The 25,466-nt window shown below is 52.0% G+C and overlaps 1 protein-coding gene across 1 annotated transcript in view; it reads right to left on the bottom strand.

Annotated features, from left to right (window-relative positions):
- CDH23 (cadherin related 23) overlaps positions 1-25,466 on the bottom strand; it is a 414,708-nt gene that overhangs the window by 15,589 nt on the left and 373,653 nt on the right. Inside the window, exons 39-49 of the mRNA XM_027587690.2 lie at positions 17,157-17,378; positions 16,735-16,854; positions 15,879-16,059; positions 10,860-10,993; positions 10,204-10,413; positions 9,560-9,667; positions 8,348-8,450; positions 6,912-7,037; positions 5,973-6,176; positions 4,257-4,715; positions 1,070-1,186 (exon numbers count right to left, since the gene is read on the bottom strand). Of these exons, the coding sequence (XP_027443491.2) occupies positions 1,070-1,186; positions 4,257-4,715; positions 5,973-6,176; positions 6,912-7,037; positions 8,348-8,450; positions 9,560-9,667; positions 10,204-10,413; positions 10,860-10,993; positions 15,879-16,059; positions 16,735-16,854; positions 17,157-17,378 (1,984 nt within the window). The remainder of the gene's footprint in view (positions 1-1,069; positions 1,187-4,256; positions 4,716-5,972; positions 6,177-6,911; positions 7,038-8,347; positions 8,451-9,559; positions 9,668-10,203; positions 10,414-10,859; positions 10,994-15,878; positions 16,060-16,734; positions 16,855-17,156; positions 17,379-25,466) is intronic.

The raw sequence follows: 25,466 nt of genomic DNA, 5'->3' as shown, positions 1-25,466 counted from the left end.
CAGTCAAGCCCAAAGAGGGTGGTAGCCTTCCACCGCCCTCCTGGGACACCCTGAAGCGCGACCCAACCCTCGTGTGGTGGCATGTGACTCCTTCCCCTGGTCTAGGTCGCTCACTCTTCCATAGGGGAAGGGGTTTGAGTTCTACCAACCGGCTGAGTGGACCTTGGCAGAGCCCCTGGCCCTTTTGTGCCTCAGTTTCCCAACCTGTCCAATGAGGTAGGACTGTGACGGTCTAAGGGTCGAAGACCCTTTCCCTGATTCAGCCTTCTACTTCTAGTCTGGAGGTATCCCCTCTAGGTAACCTGCCTGGGCCCTTGCCCTCTGAGCAGGGGACATGCAGGCAATGGCCAGGTCTGCTCTTCCTTCCTGAGAGCTTGGGCTCTGGCCTGTAAAGATAAGCAGCCAATATCTGCCAGGTCTATCTCCCCATCCCTGCAGCTGGGTGACTTGAGGCCACCCCGTCACCACACCCGCCTCCCCTTCAGGCTCTGCCCATGCAAAATCCACTCCTTTAGCAGCCCCTCCCAGTCATGCCTCAGGCTGCGAGTAGGGCAGTGGCCTGCACCCCTCTCTGCTCTGGTGCCTGCGCCCTCCAAAGTGGTGTCTTGGCCTCCATGGACATTCACGTTTCCTCACGCTTTCCTTCCTCTGGGCTGACCCCACAGTTTGCCGTTGGATCTGGGGTTCCCGTCACACATGCCAGCCACACGCTCCCCACTGGCTCTGAGGTGGGACTCTGGCCGGTCGATTTCTCAATGCCCGTCCAGCCTCTGCCAAACCTCCTTCCCACTCTGAGCCTTTGGGTTCAAGATCACACACAGTTCTGGGCTTCTGGATCCCCCACCATTGAGCTCTCACAACTGGGACACAGGGCCACCCTGAGCCTCCCTGTAGCGGCCGCCCTTCATACCCTTCACGTAGCCTGACCACTGGCAGCCCCTGCAGTGAGGGGGTCCTGCTGCTCCGTCCCTGGGGGCAGGCCTGTGCCTGTTCCCAGCCTGCTGTCCCTGCCCTAATGGGCAGAAGCCGGGGCCGGGCGTGGGGCGGGGGCGGGGGGGGGGAGTCTTACCATTTGGCACACTGACAGAGCGTTCTGGTAGGTCACTGGCATTGTCAATCACCGAGAGAGTGACTTCATAGGTGGCAACCAGCTCCCTGTTCAGTGGGGACTTCACCATTACGGACCCTGTAGACCAGACTAGGTTCAGTTTGAGGGGAACCTCATAACATCTGGGCCTCCCAGGGGCTCTCCTGGCTAGCTCCCCCAAACCACACCAAGGGCAGCGATCCCCAGTAGAACAGGGACTTGCTGGTGACATCTTTGGCTGGGATGAGACCACAGTCACCTGCAAGATGGGGGCACCTCACTCTGCCCCTCACTCACTGCTTACTAGCCAGGTGAACTTGGGAAAATTATTGAGCATTTCTGCACCTTGTTTCCTCATTTATAAAATGAGGATAATTGCAGTATCTATCGCATAGAGCTATTTTGAGGATTATAACCTTAAAATGAGTTTATATTTGCAAAGGGTTTAGAACGGTGCTGGACACATAGTGCCATGTAATTGCTTGTTTCAAAAATGCTTGTATTCTACAACAATTGCGTATACTGACACTACTGAGCCGTATGCTTAAATATGGTTAATGTGGTGCATTTTATCACAGCTTAAACAATGCCTATATTCTAGGGAGACCAAGTATAAAAAGGTCAAGGCAGCTAGAAATCCCTGAGGGTGTTCTCTGGAGGGGACAGTGGTGGGGCAGCCTGGATAGTTAGGCCTACCCCTTTGCCTTGATTAAGTAGGGCACGACAGGGCCTGATTGCGGGCAAGGAGCACCATCTTGTGTTAATACTAGCAAGGAGTTGTTTCCTTTTCTCCTGCCCCCCGCCCCCCGCCGCCCCAAGCCCCTGCCTGCCCCTGAATCACAGAGGAACCCTCCAGAGGCTGGGGCTCGAGCTGGACAGACCCAGTTGGGCCAGTCTCAGGGCTGGGCTCTGTTGGAGGGCCTGGGGGCCTGATCCTAGGTGAAACTCCCTCTCTGTCTCCAGCTCCCTCGCAGGCAGTGTGGCCTCTGGGATTGCCTTCCCCCTTGGCAGACCCCCAGCTGGGCTGCGGTCTTCCTCGGGCTCCCAGCCACGGGCGGTCACTTACCCTGGGCCGCTGCCTTCTCCGCCTCTTCCTACTCTCGCTCCCCGTCCCCGAGGCTGGGGAGCGAGGATGGGGAGAGGGTGGCTGCGTTCAGTCTGCGAAGGCTGGGCCCCGGCCTTGGCCTGGGCCCCACGGGACAGGAAGGGTGGCAGGGGTGTGGTATGGAGGAAGGCAATGGGGTGAAGCAGAGATGAGGTGGGAAGTGACAAAGAAACCGAGCTCAAACCTGCAGGCCTGCCAGCCATGAGGAAGAGAGAAAGGGTTAACATCAGTTAGTTCGGGGTGCAGAGGGGATGGAGCAGAGCAAGGCATGGGGGGGGGGCGGTAGGATTCAGAGCAGCCCAGGGCAGGAGGTTTGAGAGGGAAGGGAGTGGGAGGGAAAGGGGGTGGGTAGGAAGCCAGGGGAGCAAGGGGGAGCCCCACTGGTTAGGAGCACTCAGGGAGCTGAGGCTCCGACGAGAAGAAAGGGGAGGAAAGGTAAGCAAGAAGGGTAGGGAAAGCAGAGAGGACACTGGAAAGAAAAATAGAGAGAAGACAGTCAGTTGCAGGGAGGGAGAAGAGAGCCGAGAAAAGTGGTAGAGGCACCAGCCCAGCATTAAGTGGGGCGGGGCACAGAACAGCTTTCCATGGTCCTGACCAACCACGGCAGCAGGGAGTTTGCTCCCCCGGGGCAGGGCTAACCCATCTAAACTCTTCCAGTGCTCCGGTTCTCCTGTCTTCTTTTTCCCTTCGGGCCTCAGGTGCATGTTGAGTGAATCGTACTCTTTGGGTTCGTGCACCCTGTGGTCGCTGGTACCACTCTTGTTTTATGTATGTATCTCCTCTCCCCTCTTCTCCCCTTGGTCAATCACTGTAATAGGCTGAAGTATATTTTTCATTTGAAAGTGTTCCTGAAAATCATGTATGTGTGTGTGTGTGTGTGTGTGTGTGTGTGTGTGTGCATTTTACATTTACATAAGTGGGACTGTGATATGTATATATCTGCCATTCTATTTCTTACTCTTTCAGTAAGTAGTTATTTTTAAGGTCTACCCACATTTCTCTGTGAATCTAATCTATCGCTTTGGACGGCTGCATAGTATTCGTGGTGTACTCCCGCCATGTTTTACTCTCCAATCTCCTAGGGATGGATGCCCAGGCGGCCTCCAACTCCCACCACCAATAACATGGCAGGTAACATGGCATACAGTCCCGTTACTGACCTGAGAATATCCTTGGGACATATACCCACAAACAGAATTGTTGAATCATGGGGTATGAGTGGACTTTGTGCTATACTGCTGTCTAGATGGTGGAAGCAGTCTAAGCTCCTACAGTAATGTGTGAGCGTTCTGATGTCCCCACATTGTCACCAATACTCAATACCATCCAGCATCTTACTATCTGCTAATTACATATGGACAATTGCTATCTCATTGCTGTTCTACTATGCATTTTTCTGAATAACAATGCTTTTTAGAATTTTGTCATAGCCACATTAGTTTTTCTGTCACTCTTCTGGGCCTTTCAAGGAGTATACCTGTAGGGGTCTCATGCCCTTTTCCTAACTCCCTGGAGGAGTAAAACCATGAAACTATTGGGAAAATGGTAAAACCATCAAAATGATAATAAGCTGCATAGATCATGAAAGATAAACCACAGTTGTTTCTTTTGTGATAGTGTAAGAAAATCATCAAGGGTATATATAAGATTTACAGATGACTAAAATGACTAGCATAGGTATGAAGAAAGCGTTCAACCACCTGGTTATTAAAGAGATACATATTAAAACAAGGGACCGTTTTCCTATACAGTTACAAACACGAAAGCTCTACGATATTTAGCACTGGCAAGAGTGCGGTGAGGTGTTCTCACGGAACACTGGCAGAGTGAGGGAGACTGAAAGGAGACATGGAGCTGATACAAGGAGGAGAGAGGGAAGGAGCCAGGGGAGAGAGGGAGAAGAGAGGGGACAGTGTGGTGCTGGGGCTGGGGGGAGAGTGGTAGCGGGTGCAGCTGAGGGAACGGGGAGGAACAGAAAGAAGGGAGGATCAGGAAGAAAGCTGAGGGCTAGGAGGCTGGGGCAGGGGGTCAGGAGTGAGGTGGAAGGGGAGCAGGCCCTTGTACCTGTGTTGATATTCACAGCAAAGGCATCCTCCTGGTCGGGCACCAGGCGGTCAGTGTCGTCCTTGGCCACGATGGCGATGATGTGGTACTCCAGCTTTGGGTTGAGGTCGCGGTCAATGGCGGTGACGTTGGCAATGACCATGCCCGGCTCAGCCGACTCCAGCACGCTCACCGTGTGGATGGGGTTGAGGAACTCCGGGCGGGAGTCATTGATGTCGTCGATAAGGATGGTGATGATGGCCGTGCCCGAGAGAGGGACGGTGCCCCTGTCGGTGGCCACCACTGTCAGCCTGTAGGATTCCTGCTCCTCCCTGTCGATGGTGGCATTGGCGACACGGATGACCCCAGTGACTGGGTGGATGAGGAAGCGGTCCTGAGCCCCAGCTTCTATTCGGTAGATCAGCTCCCCATTGAGGCCACTGTCCTTGTCCGTGGCTGTGACCTGAAGGACTGAGAATCCTATGGGGGTGGGAATGGGGCGTGGCTGAGCACAGTGGCCTCTTCCAAAAACCTTATACCAGGATACCTTTGTTGGTGGTTCCTCAGGGCCCCATCTGGCCAGTCTTGCCAGTGGTTCTCCTTTAGCATGTTTGCAACTTTGTAGGTAACTCTCATTTTATTTCACATTTTAGGATTATTTGAGAGATTGAAAAATCTTTACTAATTTAACGATTAGTAATATCTTCTGCATATTGTCCACTTTTGTCCTTTGTCCACTTACCTGTCAACTTATGCAAACTCTGTAATTTGATAACTGGGGACACATATCATTTTCTCAGTTTGTTTGCCTTTCAATACTGGTTGCTATTGTTTGGTGTAAAGAAATTTAACTTAGCATGCACCAAAATTTAATAGTTTTCCTTTTTTGAGTTTTGTTTCTCATATGCTTAGAACCTCTTTATCAGAAATCAGAGAAACATTCACCTGAAGTTTCTTCTTTTGTTTGTAAATGCTTCTATTCTTTTGTATTTTCTCTAGAACGTCTTTAGGTTTCATTTTAGGGTCTGATATGGGGTGAGAATCTGCACTGAATATTAATAAATATTTTGCACAGTAATTAGTTTTCACAACTGATTTCATTGTTTCCTTTAAAAAAAAAAGGATTTTTTTAAGGCTCTCTATGCTCTATTTTGGGGTTCGAACTCACAACCCCGAGAATAAGAGTCCACACTCCACCGACTGAGCCAGCCAGGCCCCCCTTCATTGTTTCTTTAATCACATAATATTACTTTCCTTAATTTACCAGTATCTGTTCCTGGGTTACTTTGTCCCAGAGTCTTGTGCTCCTATCATGCGGTCTTAAATACTATAGTTCTGTAACATGTTATCATATCTGGTAAGGCAAATCTGCCTTATTTATACTTCTATCTCAAAATGTTCTTACTCTTCCAGCTGACCTTTAGAATCAAATATACCCTCCAAATCATATTTGGTTTTGATGGGAATCACATTCATCCTATTTTGACTTTAAAACAGTCTTTCTGTCCAGGGATACGGATGGAACATATCTTAATAATCTCATTTTCCAGACAAACACTGTGGATCAGAGCAGGGAGGTGAGGGCCTCCTGGTTTTTCTGACCACCCCCCCCCCCCCAGTGCTCTCTTCGCCCGCCCTGCTGCCCTTCTTTCTCCCCACCGGGTGAATTCTGCCTCCAACCTGTGAGGCTCCAAACCCCGTGGACCACCAAGCAGGTCTGGCCTGGGCCCTGCTTACCTGGTGGGCAGTTTTCTAGCAGGTGGACTGTGAGGGTAGGAGGGCTGAAGGTGGGCCAGTTGTCGTTGTCATCCAGGATGGTGACCAGCAGGTCGGCTGTGCCATTGAGCAGTCCAGTATCCTCAGCCAGCAGTAGCAGCTCCAGGACCGGGGGTGAGAAGGCCTCCCGGTCAATGATGACACCTGACCTCACTGTCACCACGCCTGGCACCCGGCACCACCAGCCGGGGAGACACAAAGGAAAGGGGGTACAGTGGGGAGACGGGGCAATAGCCGGCCAGGAGGGGATAGAGAGAGACAGGGGTGTGATGGGGAAAGAGACGAAAGTGGAGCGGGGAAGACAACGCAGTGACTTTCTTCCCTGAAGGCTCAACAAGCAGCATTTAGGGAGGGCCCCCGGCGGCCAATTTCCTGGGACGAGCCTCTCCCCAGGTACCCTCTGCAGTGCTCCAGAGTCTTGCCTAGGATGAGGGACCCAGGGAGGAGCACTGACCTGCTCACCAGCATATCTCTCCCTGTTGTCACCTGTCACCAAGCTGGCCTCCTGTCCAGGACCGGACTGATGGGACACGGTCTCTGGGGAACTTTGGATGTGGTTTGAGGACAGACCTTTGGCTGCTCTCGTGGACTAGGGGCCTGAGCCTCTGCCCGGGGCATGAGCAGATGGAGGGAGCGGGTTTAGGGGCTCATTGCCTAGGCTGAGAGCTTATGCACCAGCAGGTCCCTTGGGTTGGCTCCAAGCCTCCTGCTGGTTCCTCCTGCCCGGCCCCAGGGGGCTTAGTCCAGCTGTAAAATGGGGCTTGTGAGGAATGGGGTCCCTCTGGAGAACCTGGACCTAGCATGAGAAGGGAGGCCCTAGATCTAGTGGTGGGTCACTCCCACCCCAGCAGGAAGCCCTGGAGCCAGGCTGGGAGAGCTGGGGTGGCACGGAGGCCTCACCGGAGCGGTGGTCGATGTCGAAGAGACCACTCTGGGAGCCCAGCAGCTTGTAGGTCACCACGGCATAGACGTCCAGGTCTGCGTCCAGGGCCAGGACGGGCCCGTTGAGCACCGTGAGGGGGGTCCCTGGGCCAGGGGTAGAGGCGTCACTGTGGGGCCGACCTGGCCCCCGCCCGCCCCCTCCCCCACCCCGGCCCCGGTGAGCCATGGCTGACGATGGATGAGAGGGAGGGAGGTGAGGTGGACGGGGTGGGGAAGCCCTGGGCCGGGCTGCGGCAGCCTTGGCAGACTGACGCAGATGCCTGGGGAGCAGCCTCAAAGCCCTGCTGGGGAGAAAACACAACAGCGGTGAGCAAGCCCTTCTGGCCCGCCTGGAGCGCGCCTGCCTTCCCAGCAGCCTTTGAGGGTCACTCCGCGGGAGGGTCGGGGCCTCCCTGAGTGTGTGGGCGCTGTCTAGCTATGCACATCCAGCCCAGTCTGTCCACACGGGTGTGTTCAAGACGCTCTTTATAGGGGTCTGGCTGTACCCGGCTAGGAATATGTGACCCCCGCATGTGTGCAGGACTCCGTGGTCACGGTCGTGAGCACACACACAGCAGTGCTGGCAGGCCAGGGATCCCTGTGCTTGTGCACCTGTCTGCCGCTCCAAGTGGGCACATTTGCACACGGGTACCTATGTGTGTGTCTGTGCGCACGAGCAAGCCCACACATGCCTCACACGGGCATGTACTAGCATGTACATGTGTGCGCACACACAGGTGGGATTAAGAGATGGAGGGGGGAATGTCCAGCCAGAGACAAGGAGCATCGTGGCTCATGTCTTTCTGAGTTAGAATCCAAGCTTCTGGGGCTGGGGAAGCTGGAGGAGGGGTGAGGGGGGCCTCCCCAGGGGCGCGCTAAAAAGGAGAGCCTGTTCCTCTGAAGAGGGTGAGGCTGGTCAGTGTACTTGTGCAGGGAAGGGGCTGGACTGGCCTACCTGCGGCCCCTTGGCCCCCCTCCTCTGCTTATATGTGCTCCCTGAGCTTCCAGAAGCCTCTAGGATGCCCTGTGTTCCTGGGGTGAGGGAGCAGGGAGGGGTGAGCTTACCCCTTTCCTGGGTAGTCTTCACGCCTTAATTGTCCCTCTTGGGGGGGGGGTAATGGGGCGGCTTTCAGACCACTTTGGGAACCAATGACCACAGCTGTCTTTTCCAAGCAGATCTATGGCGTCTTTGGTTGACCCCCAAGAGGTGTGGCAACCCGGGGCCCACCAGCCCCTCAACAGCCTCCCCTCCACACCCTTCTGCACCTGCTGGGTCTCTGGTCAGCCATGGGGTGAGGCTGCCTCCCCAGCCAGGCTTCAGCCGGGCCCCTATCAAGTGCAAGGGAGGTCCTCAGGCATCTGGGGCCCAGGTGATGCCTCAGCAGCAGGAACTCCCAGGTGGGTCTGGCACCTACCAGCGGGAGCATTCTCCATCACCTCTGCCTGGTAGGTGCTCTCAGTAAAGAGGGGATGGTTGTCATTCTCGTCTGCCAGAAAGATCAGCAGCAAGTCAAAATCCTGAGGGAGGCAGAAGGGAGGGTTAGGTTGTAGGCCATGTTCTAGCAAAATGTTCCAGTGGGAGGAGGGTTGGGAGGTGGGGGGTTGGGGTGCAGAGGTAGAGGATTTAAAAGCCCACACTGAGGGTCCAGAGACCAGAGTTCAAGTCCCTGCTGTGCTAGCAGCTCACTTGGCGGCCTTGGGCAAATTGTTTCCCCTATCTGGGCCTCAGTTTTCCAGTCTGGCAAATGGGAATCCTAACTCCTTCACAGAGGTACTGTGACGTGAACAGGGTGGATGCAACCGGCAATTAATCACGTTCCATCTCCTGGTAAGGAAGGACTTCAGGCAGGAAGATGACTCTTGGGTTTTCAGACCCTGCAGGCCTGCCAGATACCCCAGTCTGGGCCCAACCAAACTCTCCCCCAGTGCTGTACCTTGTGCCTTTCAAAAACCACAGTAGCGTCCTTATCTTAGAACCTCTCCATACCCCAGGATGCTATCTCTGTTGCAGAGCCGAGCAAACCAAGGCCCAGAGGTGAGGTGGTTATTCAAAACCACAGGGCGAGGTAGCAGCGGGGGGGTGGGGTGGGGGTGGGGGGTGGGTCCAGCCTCCCAGCTTCCCATCTACCCCCACTCAATGCTGCTGTTCATGGGCAGGCTCAGCAGCACAGGGTCATTGTCATTGATGTCCAGCACCCGAATCCCCACCAGCATCTGGAGTGCGTTGGGGAAGAGGAGGAAGTGATGGGCGCGAGATAGGGCAGGCAAGCAAGGGGGTGGTGATGGGTGCTGTTTGCCCAAGTATCAGTGGTTTGGGGAGAAAAGAGGACAGCTGGTGTTCATTGAGTGTTTGCCACATGCCAGGCACAGTGCTGATGACTGTATAGATATTGGCTCCTTCTAGTCCTCTCCACAACTTTGGGGTGGGGATAGTCTTCATTTTGCAGAAGAGAAGGAAAATGGGGTAGGAGAGAAATCTGCCCGTCGAAGCCACACACCCAATGGCAGGTAGAACCGGGATTTGAACCCGGCATGGGCTCACTCGGACACCTGTGCATCTAACCCCCGGGCATGCTGCCTGCCACCTCCAGCATGCAGCCCTGCTCCCCCGTGTCCTCTGGCCTCACCCTCCTGGCTATGCGTGGGTTCTCCGGGTTGTCCTTCACGGAAATAGTCAGCTTGTACTCTGGGACCCGCTCGCGGTCCAGTGGCCGGTTCACGGTGATGACCCCTGTCTGGGATGTGGAGGGCTGGTGAGCTGAGCAGTGAACCCATTTTGGGCTCTGGTCCACAGATGCCCAACTGCTTTGCCTGCAGCTCCAGGAGCAGCTGTGAATTCTCTCCCCAGATTGCCACAGATATGGTCTAGAAGGCCATCATAGGCTGGCGGGGTCTTGCCAGGGCAAGAGTGACCCACCAATGCCCGGGTCTTGCTCTCTGAGACGGGTGGGCCCCCTGAGAACCCCTTGGTGCTAGAAGCCACTAATACTCCAAGAGGACAATGAGGACTTCCCGGTGCATCTTGGTAATAAACCAAATGGAACTGAGGCTCCAGCCCCATCGCTGCACATGGCAAGCCTTGGGGGTGACGGGGACCTCAGAGATGGCTCAGCTGGAAATCCAAGATCCCACACGACCCAGAGACTCCCCTGTCCCAGCAGAGGATGGATGTTCGAGGAGGAAATTGAACCCGAAGACGCCCAGACAGCAGAGCAGAAAGCCTCTAGGGCTGGGTCCTCCTGTTGAGAAGGAACCCTGGGGGCCCCCCTACCGTGGTGTTGATGGAGAAGGCCTGCTCTCGGTTGCCTGCGGTGATGTTGAAGGTGAGGAGCGCGTTGCAGCCACTGTCAGCGTCACTGGCCAGGATACGGGCGACGAAGCTGGAGACTGGGCTGTTCTCACTGATGGTGATGTTCATGGGCAGGTTCAGCAGCACAGGGTCATTGTCATTGATGTCCAGCACCCGAATCCCCACCAGCATCTGGGGCGTGTTGGGGAAGAGGAGGAAGTGATGGGCGCGAGATGGGGCAGGCAAGCAACGGGGCGGGGTGGTGATTGACGAAGGAAAGGCGCAGGTGGCCACGGAGAAGGAATAGGAAGGCAAGGTTAATGAATAAGGCATGAAGATGAAAATGAGGGTAAGAAGCAAGCCGAAAGGGCCAAGAGGCAGAGCCGGACAGAGGGCGGGGGGCAAACGGCAGAGTGACAGGTGCGGAGGCCTGGCTGGCTGGGTGGGGAGAGCTCTGAACCGCCACGGCCACCAGGCCCCAGTGAGCCCCGAGAGGCACTGGCCGGCCTGTTAGGGGCTCTGCAGGTCTGGACTGACTCCAGGTCAGCCTGGGGCCTCTCTGGGCCCAAGGGTGGGCATATTAATAGGAACCTCTATGGAGAGTGGAGGTAGGCAGTGAGGGGAGCCCCTAGACTCACCGTGGAGCTGAGAGGAGGCACCCCCCTGTCGCGGGCACAGATGGTCAGGTTGTAAAAGGCAATGGTCTCCCGGTCCAGCTCCACATCCTTCCGGACCCGCAGCACCCCCTCCACAGGAGAGATCACAAACTCCCCTGGGTGTTGCCCAGGGGAGGCTGGAGTGAGCTGGGAATGGCCGGGAGCTGTGGAAAGCCCTGGCCTCTCCCTGCTTCCTCTAGCAAGCCTTACTCACCAGGGGTGGGAGACAGCTGGGTGTAGGGCCTCCCATGTCCCCAGCTTCAGATCCTCAGGGAGCCTGCCAAGGGCTGGGCAGGGCGGGAGCGAGGGGGACAGAGAGCTACTCGGGGTGCAGGTGCTCATGGGTCTGCTTATACCCCAGCGTGCCTGAGACACCAGTTCAGTTCCCTTCCCTGGGCCACATGCAGGACAGGGACTGACCCTAAGTAAGACGATTATGTCGAGAAAAAGTGGGGCCCCCTTTCTACACAAGCACCCTTTCACCACTCTTGATCAGAAACTGATTAATGAAGGTCTCGGCTACTTTGTGATGTGCAATCCCTTCCAGACACCACGTCTTGGAAAACAGGGGGAAAGGGCAAAGCTTACTCCCAAGGGACGGCTTGCTAGTGGTGAGGCACAGGGCAGGACAGAGCAGAAGTAACTGAGGGCAGGGAAGCCCCCAGCTGCCCTCCATACAGCCCTGGTCTTGAGCCACGGCCGGTCTGTCAACAGGGTTCTGCCAGGCCCGGGGCCACCTCTTGGCCTACCTCTTGGCCCCTCGTCAGACCTGACTTCTTGTCTTTGATGTTTTAGAAGGCCCTCAGCTGGCCCTTTGGCTTCAGTCCTTGTTTCGGCCTGGCCGAGGGGGCTGGGTGTATGAGAGAGTCTACAGCAAGAACCTCAGATTCCCAGACTGGCCTGGAAGGGACCTCAGAGACCACCCAGGCCCTCGTGTCCTTTGGAAAATGAATCGAGAGTCCGGAGAAGGGTGACACCTTGTCTGAGCTCCCACAGCAAGTTCATTGCAGAACCAGTATTCAAATCCAGCGCTCTGGGCCTCAGCCTACTGTGTCCATGGAACGGTGGTCTTTCTAGACCCCTGATCAGAGCGGACCAGGGCGGGAGGTTTGGGAGAGAAGCCTGAGCACAGGGCGTGGGAGGAGGGGAAGGGCAGAGGGGAGCAGACGGGAGCCCGGGTGGGTAGGAGAAGGGCAGGGAAGGGGAGTGAGGGAGGCGGGGTGGATGTGAGGAAGGGGGGCTGCCTCCATGCATGCCCAGGAACTGGGGACAGAGAAAAGAATTCCTTCACTTTTCCTCTGACACCTGCGGGAAAGGCCCAGGGTGGGGCACTAACTTGCCTGTGGACACACAGCACACAGGGGCACGGCAAGGATGGGGGCTCTAACTGCCAACAATTCCCTCTGCCTGCTCTCTCCCATCCTACCTCACCATCCCTGCCCCCCGCCGTTGCTGCCCTGACTCCCGAACAGCCCTTCTGTGCCCCCCACCACAGGCCTCACAGGCCACACCCACCCAGAGGGGCGGAAGCTGTCCGAGGCAGGATTTCCTGAGCCTGACACTCCAAGGTCTCACAAGAGCTGGGGATTCCCTCTTTTGGGGTTTCCCAGCCGTAGCTGGGCCCCCGACCATGTGTGAACAGATTGCCTCCAACCCTTTCTCCCAAGCCAGCCACCCTCTGGAAGGAAGGAAAAGGGTTCTGAGAGCTCAGGGGGCCAGGCCTGAGGCTCTGGGAGACTGGGCCCAAGCTAGACCCCCATGAGATCAGCTCAAGGACTGAAGATCGGGGAGGTGGACAGGCCAAGGACTCCAGGACACATTATTCTCGGCAGCTTGCCCCCAGGGAACTCCCCAGCATTCCACTCCTTTTGGAGACGGGGGTGAAATACAAAGGCTTTCTGTCTGCATCCTGACCTCACTGGCACGTGCCCGTGGGCATGTGACTGAGCTTTGCCTTGATGTCCTCATGTGGAAAGTGGGCCAGTAAAGAGGTACCACTGCATGGTGGCGCTGGGACTGGACAAGGCCTGGTCCACGTCCCGTGTGCTGGACCCATGGCAGGTCTTGGTGTCATTAGAGGGACCCGGAAAGGAAGCCCAGGCGGTCCTCTGAAGGAAGTGGGGGGCTTTCACGGAGGAGGAGGATGGGTGGAGCGGGCTTGACTGGAAGGGGCAGCTGGAGGTCCCGGGAAGGCCAAGGTTAGAGGGAGGGGTCCCAGGGGACAGGGCCTGTTTCCCAACTATTGCTTGACCACGTATCTCCTCTGCAAAGCCTGGTGGGGCTTGGCAAGAACCCTGTCGTCCCTGATGTCTCCCCACCAACAGGAGCCCCTCCAGGCTCAGGCTGCAGTGCTGGGAGCTGGGTGGCCCAGGGCATGCGCCTTCACCTACGGTGTGTCACTAAGCTGGCTCTCCACTGATAATAGTCCTGACGCGTAGCGTGTCAGGTTTTCACGTTGCCACCGTGGTGTCACTGAACCTGGAGGTAGGAGGCGCTGTGCGGAGTGGATACTGTGCCTTGTGGGAGCCAGTCAGCCATGCCCCCAGGTTGCCTCTCCCTCCCCACCACCCCCAGCCTTCCGTTGTCCATCCTGAAATGGGGCCGTGCTCTGTGATCCTGAAGTTATCTTTGGGCTCTTCCTTCCTAGGGGAAGGGGACTCCAAGCTTCTCTTACTCCTCCAGGCGGGGTGTGTGTGTGTGTGTGTGTGCGTGTGTGTGCGCCTGCCTCTCAGTCTCCTGGGACACCCCACAAGACCTTGAATTCCTATGGCTGACCCTGATCATGTGTCAATTTAACTGGGAGGTGTGGCTCAAGGCTCCAAAAATCCATGGTATGGAGCCGTCTACAGTTTGTTAGGATACAGGTGTGAGCCCTGTACCCCAAAGCTGGGTGCAGTGAGGGCCTCTTGCTAGGAAGGGGCTCAGCCGCCTGCCCAGCAGCCACCCCTCAATGAAGCTTTGGCAGCCTCCCAAACAGGTGCGGGAACTCCCATGCAAAGATAAAGCCTCCATGGTTGTGAGAATAACAGAGAAAGTCCCTCACTGTGCTGGTTTTGGGAAAGGAAGCCACAGGGCTTGGTCAGAGAAGGGACTTTTGGGACATGAAAGGGTGGCCTGTCAGAATGGGGTGACCTCCTGCAAGCTCATGCTAGCAGGGGCTCCAAGTCTTGCCCTACGGGAGTGGAGTTTTAGCCTCCTGGTTGCGAATACCCTCCAGGTTCTGGGTTCTACCCTTGGAGCTCTCGTCTGTCCCCTTCCCCAGTGCGGGCCTCGCATCTCGTGGCTTTGCATATCTCTATACTGACAGCTCCCAGGTACCTGCCTCTAGCAGAGACCTCCCTCCCGAACCCCTGGCTTGTGCATCTAAGCCCCACCTGAGATCTCACCCCTCACCTCACGTCTTCCCCCACACCTGCTCCTACTGCAGCCTCCCCACAAGCAGATGGTCATGCCCTCTCTCCAGTTGCTCAGACCGAAAGCCTGGTGTCAGCTTAGACTTTCTCCACATCTAATACGTCAGCACATCCTGTTGGCTCCAGCTCTGAACTATACCAGAGCTCTGTCTACCTCACCGTCACCATCTCCGGTGCGACCAGCCTGGTCCCAGCTACACCATCTGTAGCCTGAGTGACTGCAACAGGCTCCCGTGGTCCCTCTGCTCCCACTCTTAACCTCAGCGGTCTGTTCTGAGCACGGGAGTCAGAGTGGCCCTGGTAACAGCTAAGTCCAATCGTGTGCCTCCTGTGCTCCAAGCCCTCCTATGGTTCCCAGACCACTCGGAGCCAAAGCCGTGTCCTCATCATGGTCAGCAAGGCCCAAGAACATCTGGAGCGACTACCTCTCTGACCTCATCCCTTCCTGCTCCTCCTCTCGCGCAACTTCACGCCAGCCACTGGCGTTCACACATGTGAACGTGCCAGGTGTGCTCTGGCCCCAGGGCCTTTGCACTTGCTGTTCCCTCTGCCTGGAATGGTCTTTCCCAGATGTCCATATGACCCACTCCTCCTTCCTTCAGGTCTTTGCTCAAATGTCACCTCAAATATCACCTCCTCCCTGAGCACCCTATCCAGAACTGCAGCTTTTGCCTGGCATGTCCCATCTCTTGGCTTTATGTTTCTCCCTAGCACTCAGCACCTCCCGACATACTAAGTTATCTCCTCAGCCACGTAGGTTCCTCGCCTGTGTCTTCCCACTGGAATGCGTGCTCTCTAAGGGCAGGGGTCTGTGTCTGTTTTGTATCATCCTGCATCCTCAGCACCTGGAATACGATTGGCATATGGTAGGTGCTCAATAAATATTTACTGAATGATCAACTGATCAATTGAAAATCAGGATGTTTCACAAAGATTTGGATTTCTAGCTTTTGTCTTGAAGACGGGAAGACCTAGCCCCTGTGGGCCTGCATGTTGACACAGCCACACTGGCCGGAGCTGAGCGTGGCCATCACAGCCCCACTACTCCCTACTGTCTTGCCTAGACCCCTTCCCCCATGTGTATCCCTGGCCTGACACCGGCAGGCCTTTGAGTTTGGAATTCCGACTCTGCAGCAATGAGTGGAAACGGACTTGAGGAACCGCTGTGGCCTGGGCCAGCCCTGCTCTCCACCTGAGGACAAGCACCGAGGTAGCTGTGAAGCCTATTCATGGTAACAAGTTGTGCGGAAAAATCTGGGTGCTGAATGCATCTGGGGGTTCCTGAAGGTTTGGGGCAAGGATATTCACCCTCCCTCTGCCCTGGAGTCTTTCTTTCCTCTGGGTATGATGCAGGGGCATTTTCTATCTGATTCTCAAAGGGGTCTCTGACCCTCCAAGGCTACCAGTCTCAGATTTCAGAATGTTCTCACATATCCCTGTGAGGAAGGGGTGGGGAGAAGAGTATTTCCATCATCTTATGGGTGGGGAAACTGAGGCCCAGAGAGCGCAAGGCCACGACTCCTAAGTGGGGTGGGGTAGAGGCCCCCAGGTTGTGCTGCCCTCCATGCCCGGCTCAGGCCCCACTCACCCAGAGGGTCTCCATCCACGATGCTGTATTCCACCTGCCCGTTGGGGCCCGAGTCCTGGTCGTGGGCCAGGAAGGTCCACACTCGGGGCCCTGGCTGGCCCTCGGTGACATCAAATGGCCCCTCGTAGTCTCGGGGAAAGGTGGGCACATTGTCATTGATGTCATTCACATTCACAAGTACCTGAGATGGTGGATGAGCTTAGCTGGGGCTGCATCCCGGCTAGCCCTGTGCTGAGCCCAGTTCCCTCATCTGTAAAGTGGGTCTGATAATCCTGTCTCAGGGGGCTGATGCAAGAATCCTCAGGGATCATGGATGGTGGTGGGGGGGCTTTTAAACTATGCCTATGGATAAGTTACTGTCATTGTCAAAGCCTTTTTATGGGCATAATCATTGTATTGGTAATAATAATGCTACAAACTTCTATTTATTGCCGTACTACGGTCATTTCCCATGGTCTCATCTGCTCTGCCCACACCCTGACAAGTCTCTACTATCTCCCTTTCATGGAGGAGGAAAGCGAAGTTCAGGCAGGCTAAATGACTCTCCCAGAGTCACACAGCTAGGGAGCTGAAGAGCAGGGATATGAGTTTCTGTTGGTTTGACCAGAGTTTGTGCTCTTCCCATGAAGGGGAGGAAGGCAGGTGTCATCGTCTGTCTGATAGATGCAGCCACGCAGAGAAGTTCAGTAACCTCCTCAAAGTCACACAGCAAATTTGGCTGAGTTACCAAGACCAGGACAGGGCTCTCGGATTTAGGTGTTTCTCCTGGACAATCTTCCCTTTTCCCCTTCCCCATTAGAGCTTTCTGGGCCCTGTCCTCCCCCATGTTGAGGCTATGTCCCGCCCACCCACCCACCGGGGTGGTAGAGGTGAGGCGCCGAGACAAGATCGGGCACTGGTCCGTGGCAGTGACGATCAGAGTGTAGCGGCCATGGCTAATCTCATAGTCCAGCTCCTTGGCGGCACTGATGACGCCCTGGGGGGTAACAGAAGGGACAAGGGTGGATCACTGGCTGGTGGGTCTGGGGCACCCCGGGGACCAGCTTCTTCATGGGGTACCTCAGACCACCCCAGGAAGTGTGCTCTGACATCCCGGCCACGATGGGGAGCCCTTGTTGCCGTCCCACAAGCTTTGCTTCCTTCTGCACTGGCTGCCCCCACACTTTCCTCCCAGACTCCATCTTTGCTCTGCTCCCACCTCCCATGATGTCACTGAGGTCCCTTCCAATCCCCTTAGCCACCTGAGCCTCCTCCTAAACCCCACCATCAGCTGCTGACCGTGTGTCTGTCGATACGGAAGGTGTTGATGATGTTGCCTGCGACAATGGCATAGTTAACTGTGCCATTGGGCCCTTCGTCCAGGTCTAGCGCCTGGATGGTGATGAGGCTAGTGTTGATTGTGTCTGGGCCCTCATCCAGTAAGATCTCGTAGTGGGGCTGCTCGAACACTGGCGCATTATCATTCTCGTCCATGACGGTCACGTACACGTGAGTGGTGGCCTGTGAAGAAGAGTGTGGTCAGGTTCCTTGGTCAGCTAGCTAGAGGGGTTGAGGTGGACCTGGCTGGATAGTCTCCTAGGCTGGGATCACTTAGCGTGATCTAGTATGGTGAGAGAAAGAAAGAAGAATGAAAGGGTAGGAAGTCACAGGCTGGTAGAGGAGGAAATCACAGACGTTCCTCCAAAAGCCAAGCTAGGTAACAGTTTAGGTCCAAGATGGCACCACCATAGCTTTGTCTATGTCCATGGCAGACATCACTAATCAATTGTGGCACTGCTGAGGCTAGATACAGCCTCATGATCCTTGTCAGCACAGCGATCTAGCGATTCAAATTAGCATATGAGATGAACCCCAGTAACCACCCCCAGCCCACAGCTTTGGTTGGGCTGGGGCCTTACTGACCCTGGGCCTCCTGCCAGATCACCAAAGGCATGAATGTGAGAGTCTCAGTCCAACACAGTATTAAGCTTCACCCACTGTTCAAGTAAATGGAAGAAATACCTATTTTCAGCATTTTTAAAAGGGAAGACATTGGGTTTCGGGCACTTAAATGGGCAGAATTTGTTGACCCATGAAGAATAAAGCTTACAGAACATGACATCACTGCAACAACATTTTCTGCAGTTGGCCATTTCTGGCTGATACTTGGTCTAATCAGACCACATGAAATGTCCAGCCAGTTGGAACTCAGTGATCGGCACTCAAGAAACAGAGAGAGATGACAGATGTGGCACGTTGCAAGCAGAGTAGATAAATGAGAGAAAGAAATAAGTCACGTGCTGATATTCTCTGTCCCTCGCGCTGCCCCCCTTCCATTCTCTGCTTCTCCACCTGGGAGGACATCCCCTGTGGGCCATCTCAGCTGGGCTCCCTTGCCATCTGGCTTCCAGATGGGTTTCACCAACAGGAGGTCCTGGCAGAAGCCAGGAGGAGGGAAGAAAGAGAGGTGGGGCATTTCTTCCACATTCCTTCTTTTCCTCCCTGTAGTTCTGCCAGTGGCTGCGTTTTTCCTGCTGGGTGGCCCTTCTCCCATGGCTCCAGCTCCCACTGGGCTCATGCAACTCACCTCCTCTTACTGTCCTTTTGGATGTGTGGGTGGTAATGGCTTCCTGCAGTTGCTAGTCTATTGGCGCTTCACCAGCCCTCTGTAAACAGTCCCCCCATTAAACTCTCTTCAGTTGAGCCCTGAGTGTGCCATCTGTTTCCTGCTGGGACCTTGACTAATACAAGCCATAATTAGTGACTAAGATAACAAGTTTATAATAACTGCAAAGATGTCTGGGTAGAGAGAATAGGACTAGACCATTGCCAAGGCCACAGAACAGAAAGCAAATGATACAAAAAGCTGGATGTAGACAGCTTGTGCACCTCTTTTTCCTGGGGCTTTGGAACCCACCTCGGGTGGCTCTAGAACCACCTGCGGAGGGACAGATGGGCAGCAGACCTAGACCCAAGAAGATTTTCATTGCCCCTGAGGAGGCAATGGGTCCACTGAGCTGCAGCTGTGGATCTTGGAGGGGTGGGTGTCAGGTGGTTGCTAAAGTTGTTTCCAAAGCAGGTAGGGTTGGCACCCTTGAGATGGAGCTCTGTGACCTTGGGCATATCCCATTTCCTTTTTTGGACCTTTTCTGTTAATAAAGAACCTGACTTGATATCTACAGTTCCTTCCAGCTCAAATATTCTGGAGTTCTCGTCTGCCGTCATCAGTCACGTGGACTAAATCCCACCATCACGGAGGCATTCTTCTGGGTCTTAGAATCTCAATGAATCTTTATAAAAACAATAATCATACAGAGAGGGGAAATGCATTATTTTAACATTGCTCAAACTTTTCTACCAGAGAGGGAACTTGCACAAAGTCTGAGGAATACTCTGGAGTGTCTGTCTTAAGAAGGAAATATCTTCGAAATCTCTCATGTTATCTTTGAAAGCTCATAGGGATTTTAAGAAATGGACAGTAATACAATGATAGTAGAGGACTTTAATGCCCCACTTACATCAGTGGATATGTCATCCAGACAGAAAATCAACAAGGAAATATTGGCCTTAAACTACACATTAGACCGGATGGACTTAATAGGTATATACAGAACATTTCATCCCCAAACTACAGAATACACATTCTTTTTAAGTGCACATGGATCATTCTCCAGGAGAGATCACATGTTAGGCCACAAAACAAGTCTTAATTCAAGAAGACTGAAATCATATCAAGCATCTTTTCTGACCATGCTGGTATGAAATCAGAAATCAATTACAAGAAGAAAACTTTAAAAAAACAAATACGTAAAGGCTAAACAACATGTTACTAAACAACAATGGGTCAATGAAGAAATCAAAGGGAAAATAAATACCTTGAGATGAATGAAAATGAAAACACAACTTTCTAAAATCTGTGGGAGAATGCAAAAACAGTTCTAAGAGGAAAGTTCATAGTTATACAGGTGTACCTCAAGAAACAAGAGAAAATCCCAAATAAACAACTTAACTTTATACCTAAAGGGACTAGAAAAAGAACAATCAAAGCCCCAAGTTAGTAAAAGGAAGAAATAAAGACCAGAGTGGCAATAAGCAGAGACTTAAAGAACAATAGCAAGGTCAATGAAACTAAAAAGTAGGAAATGTAACCTTTTGAGATGGAATTATGAAGAAATAGAAAATCCTTATAGACTGATTACAAGTAATAAAATTTAATCAGTAATTTAAAAACTCCTCCCCAAACAAAAGTCCAGCACCAGACAGCTTTGCAGGTAAATTCTCCCAAATATTTAAAGAAGAGTTAGTAGTTAACCTCCTCAATTATTCTAAAAAGTTGAAGAGGAAGGAATGCTTCCAAACTTATTTTATTTGCCTGATACCAAAACCAGGCAAAGACATCATGAAAAAAGAAAATTACAGGCCAATATCCTTGGTGAGCATAGATGCAAAAATCCTCAACAATTAGCAAACTGAATTCTACAATACATTAAAAGGATCACACACCACAATCAAGTGGCATTTATTCCAGGGATGCGAGAATGGTTTGACATCCACAGAGCAATCAACCTGATACACTATGTTAGCAAAACGAAGGATAAAAATCATATGATAATCTCAATAGATGCAAGAAGAGTATCTGACAAAATTCAACACCCATTTATGATAAAAACTCTAAACAGAATTGTATAGAAGGAACATACTTCATCACAATAAAGGCCAAATATAACAAAACCACAGCTATCATCATCAGTGGCAAAAAGCCGAAAGCTTTTCCTCTAAGATCAGAAATAAGACAAGGATGTCCACTCTTACCACTTTTATTCAATATAGTATTGGAAGTCTTAGCCACAGCAATTAGACAAGAAAAAGAAAGAAATGGCATCCACATTGGGAATGGAAGAAATAAAACTGTTATTATTTGCAGATGAAAGGCTACTATACATAGAAAACCTTAATGACTTCACCAAAAAAACTATTAGAACGGATAAACGAGAGGCCCCTGGGTGGCTCAGTCATTAAGTGTCTGCCTTTGGCTCAGGTCATGATCCCAGGGTCCTGGCATCGAACCCCACATTGGGTTCCCTGCTCCGCGGGAAGCCTGCTTCTCCCTCTACCAGTCCCCCTGCTTGTGTTCCCTCTCTCGCTCTGTCTCTCTCTGTCAAATAAATAAAAAAAATCTTAAAAAAAAAAAGAACTAATAAACAAATTCAAGAAAGTCACAGGATACAAAATTGACATACATGAATTGATTGTTTCTATGTACTAATAATAAGCTATCAGAAAGAGAAATTAAGAAAACAAACCCATTTACAATTGCATCATAAAGAATAAAATACCTGGGAATAACTTTAACCAAGGAAGTGAAAGACCTGTAAGACATTAATGAAAGGAATTGAAGATGACACACAAAAAATGGAAAGAGATACCATGCTCATGAATTGTAAGAATTAATATTGTTAAAATGTCCATAATATCCAAAGGAATCCACAGATTCAATGCAATCCCTATCAAAATACCAAAGACATTTTTCACAGAACTAGAACAAAGAATCCTCAAATTTGTATGAAACCACAAAAGACCCCCAATAGCCAAAGCAATCTTGTAAAAGGACAGAACTGGGAAGATCATGACCCCTGGTTTCAAACTGTACTACAAAGCTACAGTAATCATAATAGTGTGGTACTGACACAAAAACAGACACACAGATGATGAATAGAATAAAACAGAGAGTCCAGAAAAAAACCTCAGGCATATATGGTCAATTAATCTATGACAAAGGAGACAAGAATATACAATGGGAAGAAATTTAAAATGGATTAAAGACTTGAATGTAAGACCTGAAACCACAAAATTCCTAGAAGAGAACATAAGCAGTGAGCTCTTTGACATCAGTCTTAGCGATATTTTTTTTTTGACTCACTCTCTTGAGGCAAGGGCAACAAAGACTAAAATAAACAAATAGGACTACATCAAACAAAAAAGCTTTTGCATGCAAACCATCAACAAAACAAAAAGGCAACCGCTAAATGGGAGAAGATAATTGCAAATCCTATCTCCAATAAGGGGTTAATATCTAAAATATATAAAAAAACTCACACCTTAACAACCAAATAACCCGAATAAAAAATGTGCAGAGGGCTTGACAGACTTTGTTTTTTTTAAAGATTTTATTTATTTATTTGACAGAGAAAGACACAGTGAGAGAGGTGACACAAGCAGGGGGAGTGGAAGAGGGAGAAGCAGGCTTCACAAGGAGCAGGGAGCCTGATGCAAGGCTCCATCCCAGGACCCTGGGATCACAACCTGAGCTGAAGGCAGCCGCTTAATGACTGAGCCACCCAGGTGCCCTGAATAAACATTTCTCTAAAGAAGACATACCGACGGCCAATAGGCACATGAAAAGATCCTCAACATCACTCATCATCAGGGAAATGCAAAATCAAAACCACAATGAGATATCACCTTATACCTTATACCTGGCTCTTATCAAAAAGATAAAAAAAAAATCAGAAGTGTTCTAGTTCAATGGAACAGAATAGAAGTCCCAGAAATAAACCCACAATTATACCGTCAATTAGTCTTCGACAAAGCCGGAAAGATGAATATTCAGTGGGAAAAAAAAATCTCTTTGACAAACGGTACTGGGAAAACTGGACAGCTACATGCAAAAGAATGAAACTAGACCACTTTTTTACACCAAACACAAAAATAAATTCAAAATGGATGAAAGACCTAAATGTGAGACCGAAACCATAAAAATCCTAGCAGAGAGCACAGGCAATAACGTCTCTGACATCGGCCGTAGCAACATTTTTCTAGATATGTCTCCTGAGGCAAGAAAAATGAAACCAAAAATATACTATTGGGACCACATCAAAATAAAAAAAGCTTCTATACAGGGAAGGAAACAATCAACAAAACTAAAAGGCAACCTATAGAATGGGAGAAGATATTTGCAAATGACATATCCGATAAAGGGTTAGTATCCAAAATATAAAGAACTTAAACAATTCAACACTCCCCAAACAAATAATCCAATTTAAAAAATGGGCAGAAGTGAACAGACATTTCTCCAAAGAAGACATCCAGATGGAAAACAGACACATGGAAAGATGCTCAACATCACTCATCATCACGGAAATGCAAATCAAAACCACGATGAGATGCCACCTTACACCTGTCAGGGCTGCTAAAATAAAACACACCACACACACACACACACACACACACACACACACACACACACACACCCCACACACGAAACAAGTGTTGGTGAGGATGTGGAGAAAAAGGAACAATTGTGCATTGTTGGTGGGAATGCAAACTGTGGAAAACCGTATGGAGGTTCCTCAAAAAGTTAAAAATAGAACCCTATGATCCAGTAATCACACTACTGGGTATTTACCCCCCAAATACAGAAACACTAATTCCAAGGGATACGTGTACCCAGATGTTTCCGGCAGCATTATTTACGATGGCCAAATTATGGAAGCAACCCAAGTATCCATCGATAGATGAACGGATAAAGAAGATGTGGTATACATATATATACAATGGAAGATGACTCAGCCATTAAAAAATGAAATCTTGCCATTGTGAAAACATGGATGGATCTAGAGAATATTATGCTAAGTGAAATAAGTCAGATAAAGAGAGAAAAATGCCGTATGACTTCATTTACGTGTAGAATAAAAAACACAAACGAACAAACAGAACAAAATGAAACAGAAACAGACTTATAGATACAGGAACAAACTGCTGGTTACCAGAGCGGGGAGGGGTGGGGGGCAGGTGAACTAGGTGAAGGGGATTAAGGGCTACAAACTTCCACTTACAAAATAAATAAGCCACGGGGATGAAAAGTACAGCATACAGGATAGAGTCAATAATATTGCAATAACTTTGTATGGTGACAGATGGTGACCAGACTCAGCACAGGAATCACTTCACAATGTATAAACTATTGAATCACTAGGATATATACACGCGAAACTAGTAGAATATTGCATGTCAATTATATGTCAATGAAGGGTGGATGCCTCAAATGACCGTCTAGGAAGGCCAGTGTTCCTTTCATGGCTCCGCATGGTCCTGGATGCAGCTGGGAGCACTCACCACCCACCAGGAACCCCGCAGGGAGTCCTCCCAAGACCTCTGAGATGCCAGTAGAGCCCAAGAGTGCCACCTTGTAGGGAAGGGCCTCTTTTCAGCCTCACAGATGGGAGTCGTGGTGCTGGCCTGCCCCACTGCCCCAGACTCCCAGAAGTTGGTCTTGCCATCAGGCAGGTTGCAGGGGCTGGGAGAAGGGGCTGCCCCACAGAGCCCCTTCTCTCTGCAACCAGGCCTGAGCATGGGAGGGAGAGGCGGGTCTGGCTTCCTGTGGCCTCTGGAGTAAGGAGGAAGTCAGTGCCCCAAAGGCCCTCCCAGCTGAGCCCTTCCTGCCCTGGCACTGAGGAAACAGTGCTTGAGGTTTCTGGACATGTCCATGCCTTGGGCAATGCCTCTGCGTCTCACTCTGACGCAAACCCAAGAGGCTCACTAGTGGGCAGTGGGGCAGGGAGGAAGGAAGGGGAGGGGAGCACCACAGGGTGGTGCTCAGGTGTTCTAGCCCACTGGGGGAGGGGACGGCGGGCCGTGGCTTCCCTCCCGATAGCTAATCCCGTGCTCTCTTTATCCACCTTCTAGGCCCTGGAACCGAGGGAGTCTGGTCTCAAGGGTGGTCTGGGAGAGGCCAGGTGCTCTAGGGTCTCACCCTTCAGTGACCCCCACCTCACCTCTGTCAGAGGCTGGCCACATATGGAAGAGGGCCCAGGATCCACCTGATTTCAATCGGCTTTCTTCCTCCTTTGGGTAGAAGAGCTCACACTTTGCCAGAAGGAAAGGCCCTGGGCCGTTTCCCAACGTGGGGTCATAAGTTCAGGATCATGATGAAGGACGCAGTTATGTCCTGGCAGTCTCTGGCCCGTCTCAGGAGGACCGGGCGTGTAATAAAAGCACGACGCCCACCTTTCCTCTGTATAGCCTTCCCGTCCCAGGATGACGACTGAGAGCTCCCAGAGAGCCTCTGACTAGGACGAAGTCACCCACGGGGCACCCAGAATTCCTGGCTACCATTCAGTTCCACCACCCTGATTCCCACCCCAGATGGACTCGGGCTGTCCTCTGTCCTTCAGCCTGGGGCCGTGTGAGCTCAAGACAGCTAGTGGGCCAGCAAAGCCCCTAGAAGCTTCAGCAAGGCTGGGGTAAACAGTACAATGGCTGCGCCCCTCCTTCCCCTGACCCCTGGCTCTAGCCATTGCCACCCCCATTCCTTCATTTAGGAAGCCCCTTGCTCAGTTATCCGTTTGTCCATTCAGATAAGAGTGCTTTAAACACCTTCTCTGTGCCCACTTTTGTGCCAGGGACTCAGAAACCTCAGGCAGAGGCTCTGATCCCCCAAAGTTCACAGTCTAGCTCAGGCGGGCAGGTACGCCCAGGTGTAAATCAGCTGGTTGGTAACTTGGGTGTGACAGCGGAATGGAGTGTGAACAGTGAGGCCTGGAGGGGTGCCCAGTGGGGAAGCTCAGGACCCTTGGCGAAGGGGAAGGACTTGAATTGAGCCCTGAGGGA

Source organism: Zalophus californianus, chromosome 15 (assembly GCF_009762305.2).
Source record: "Zalophus californianus isolate mZalCal1 chromosome 15, mZalCal1.pri.v2, whole genome shotgun sequence".
Classification (NCBI taxonomy): Eukaryota; Metazoa; Chordata; class Mammalia; order Carnivora; family Otariidae; genus Zalophus; species Zalophus californianus.
Note: the sequence above shows the minus strand (reverse complement) of the source record. Positions and strands in the feature narration are given on the sequence as shown.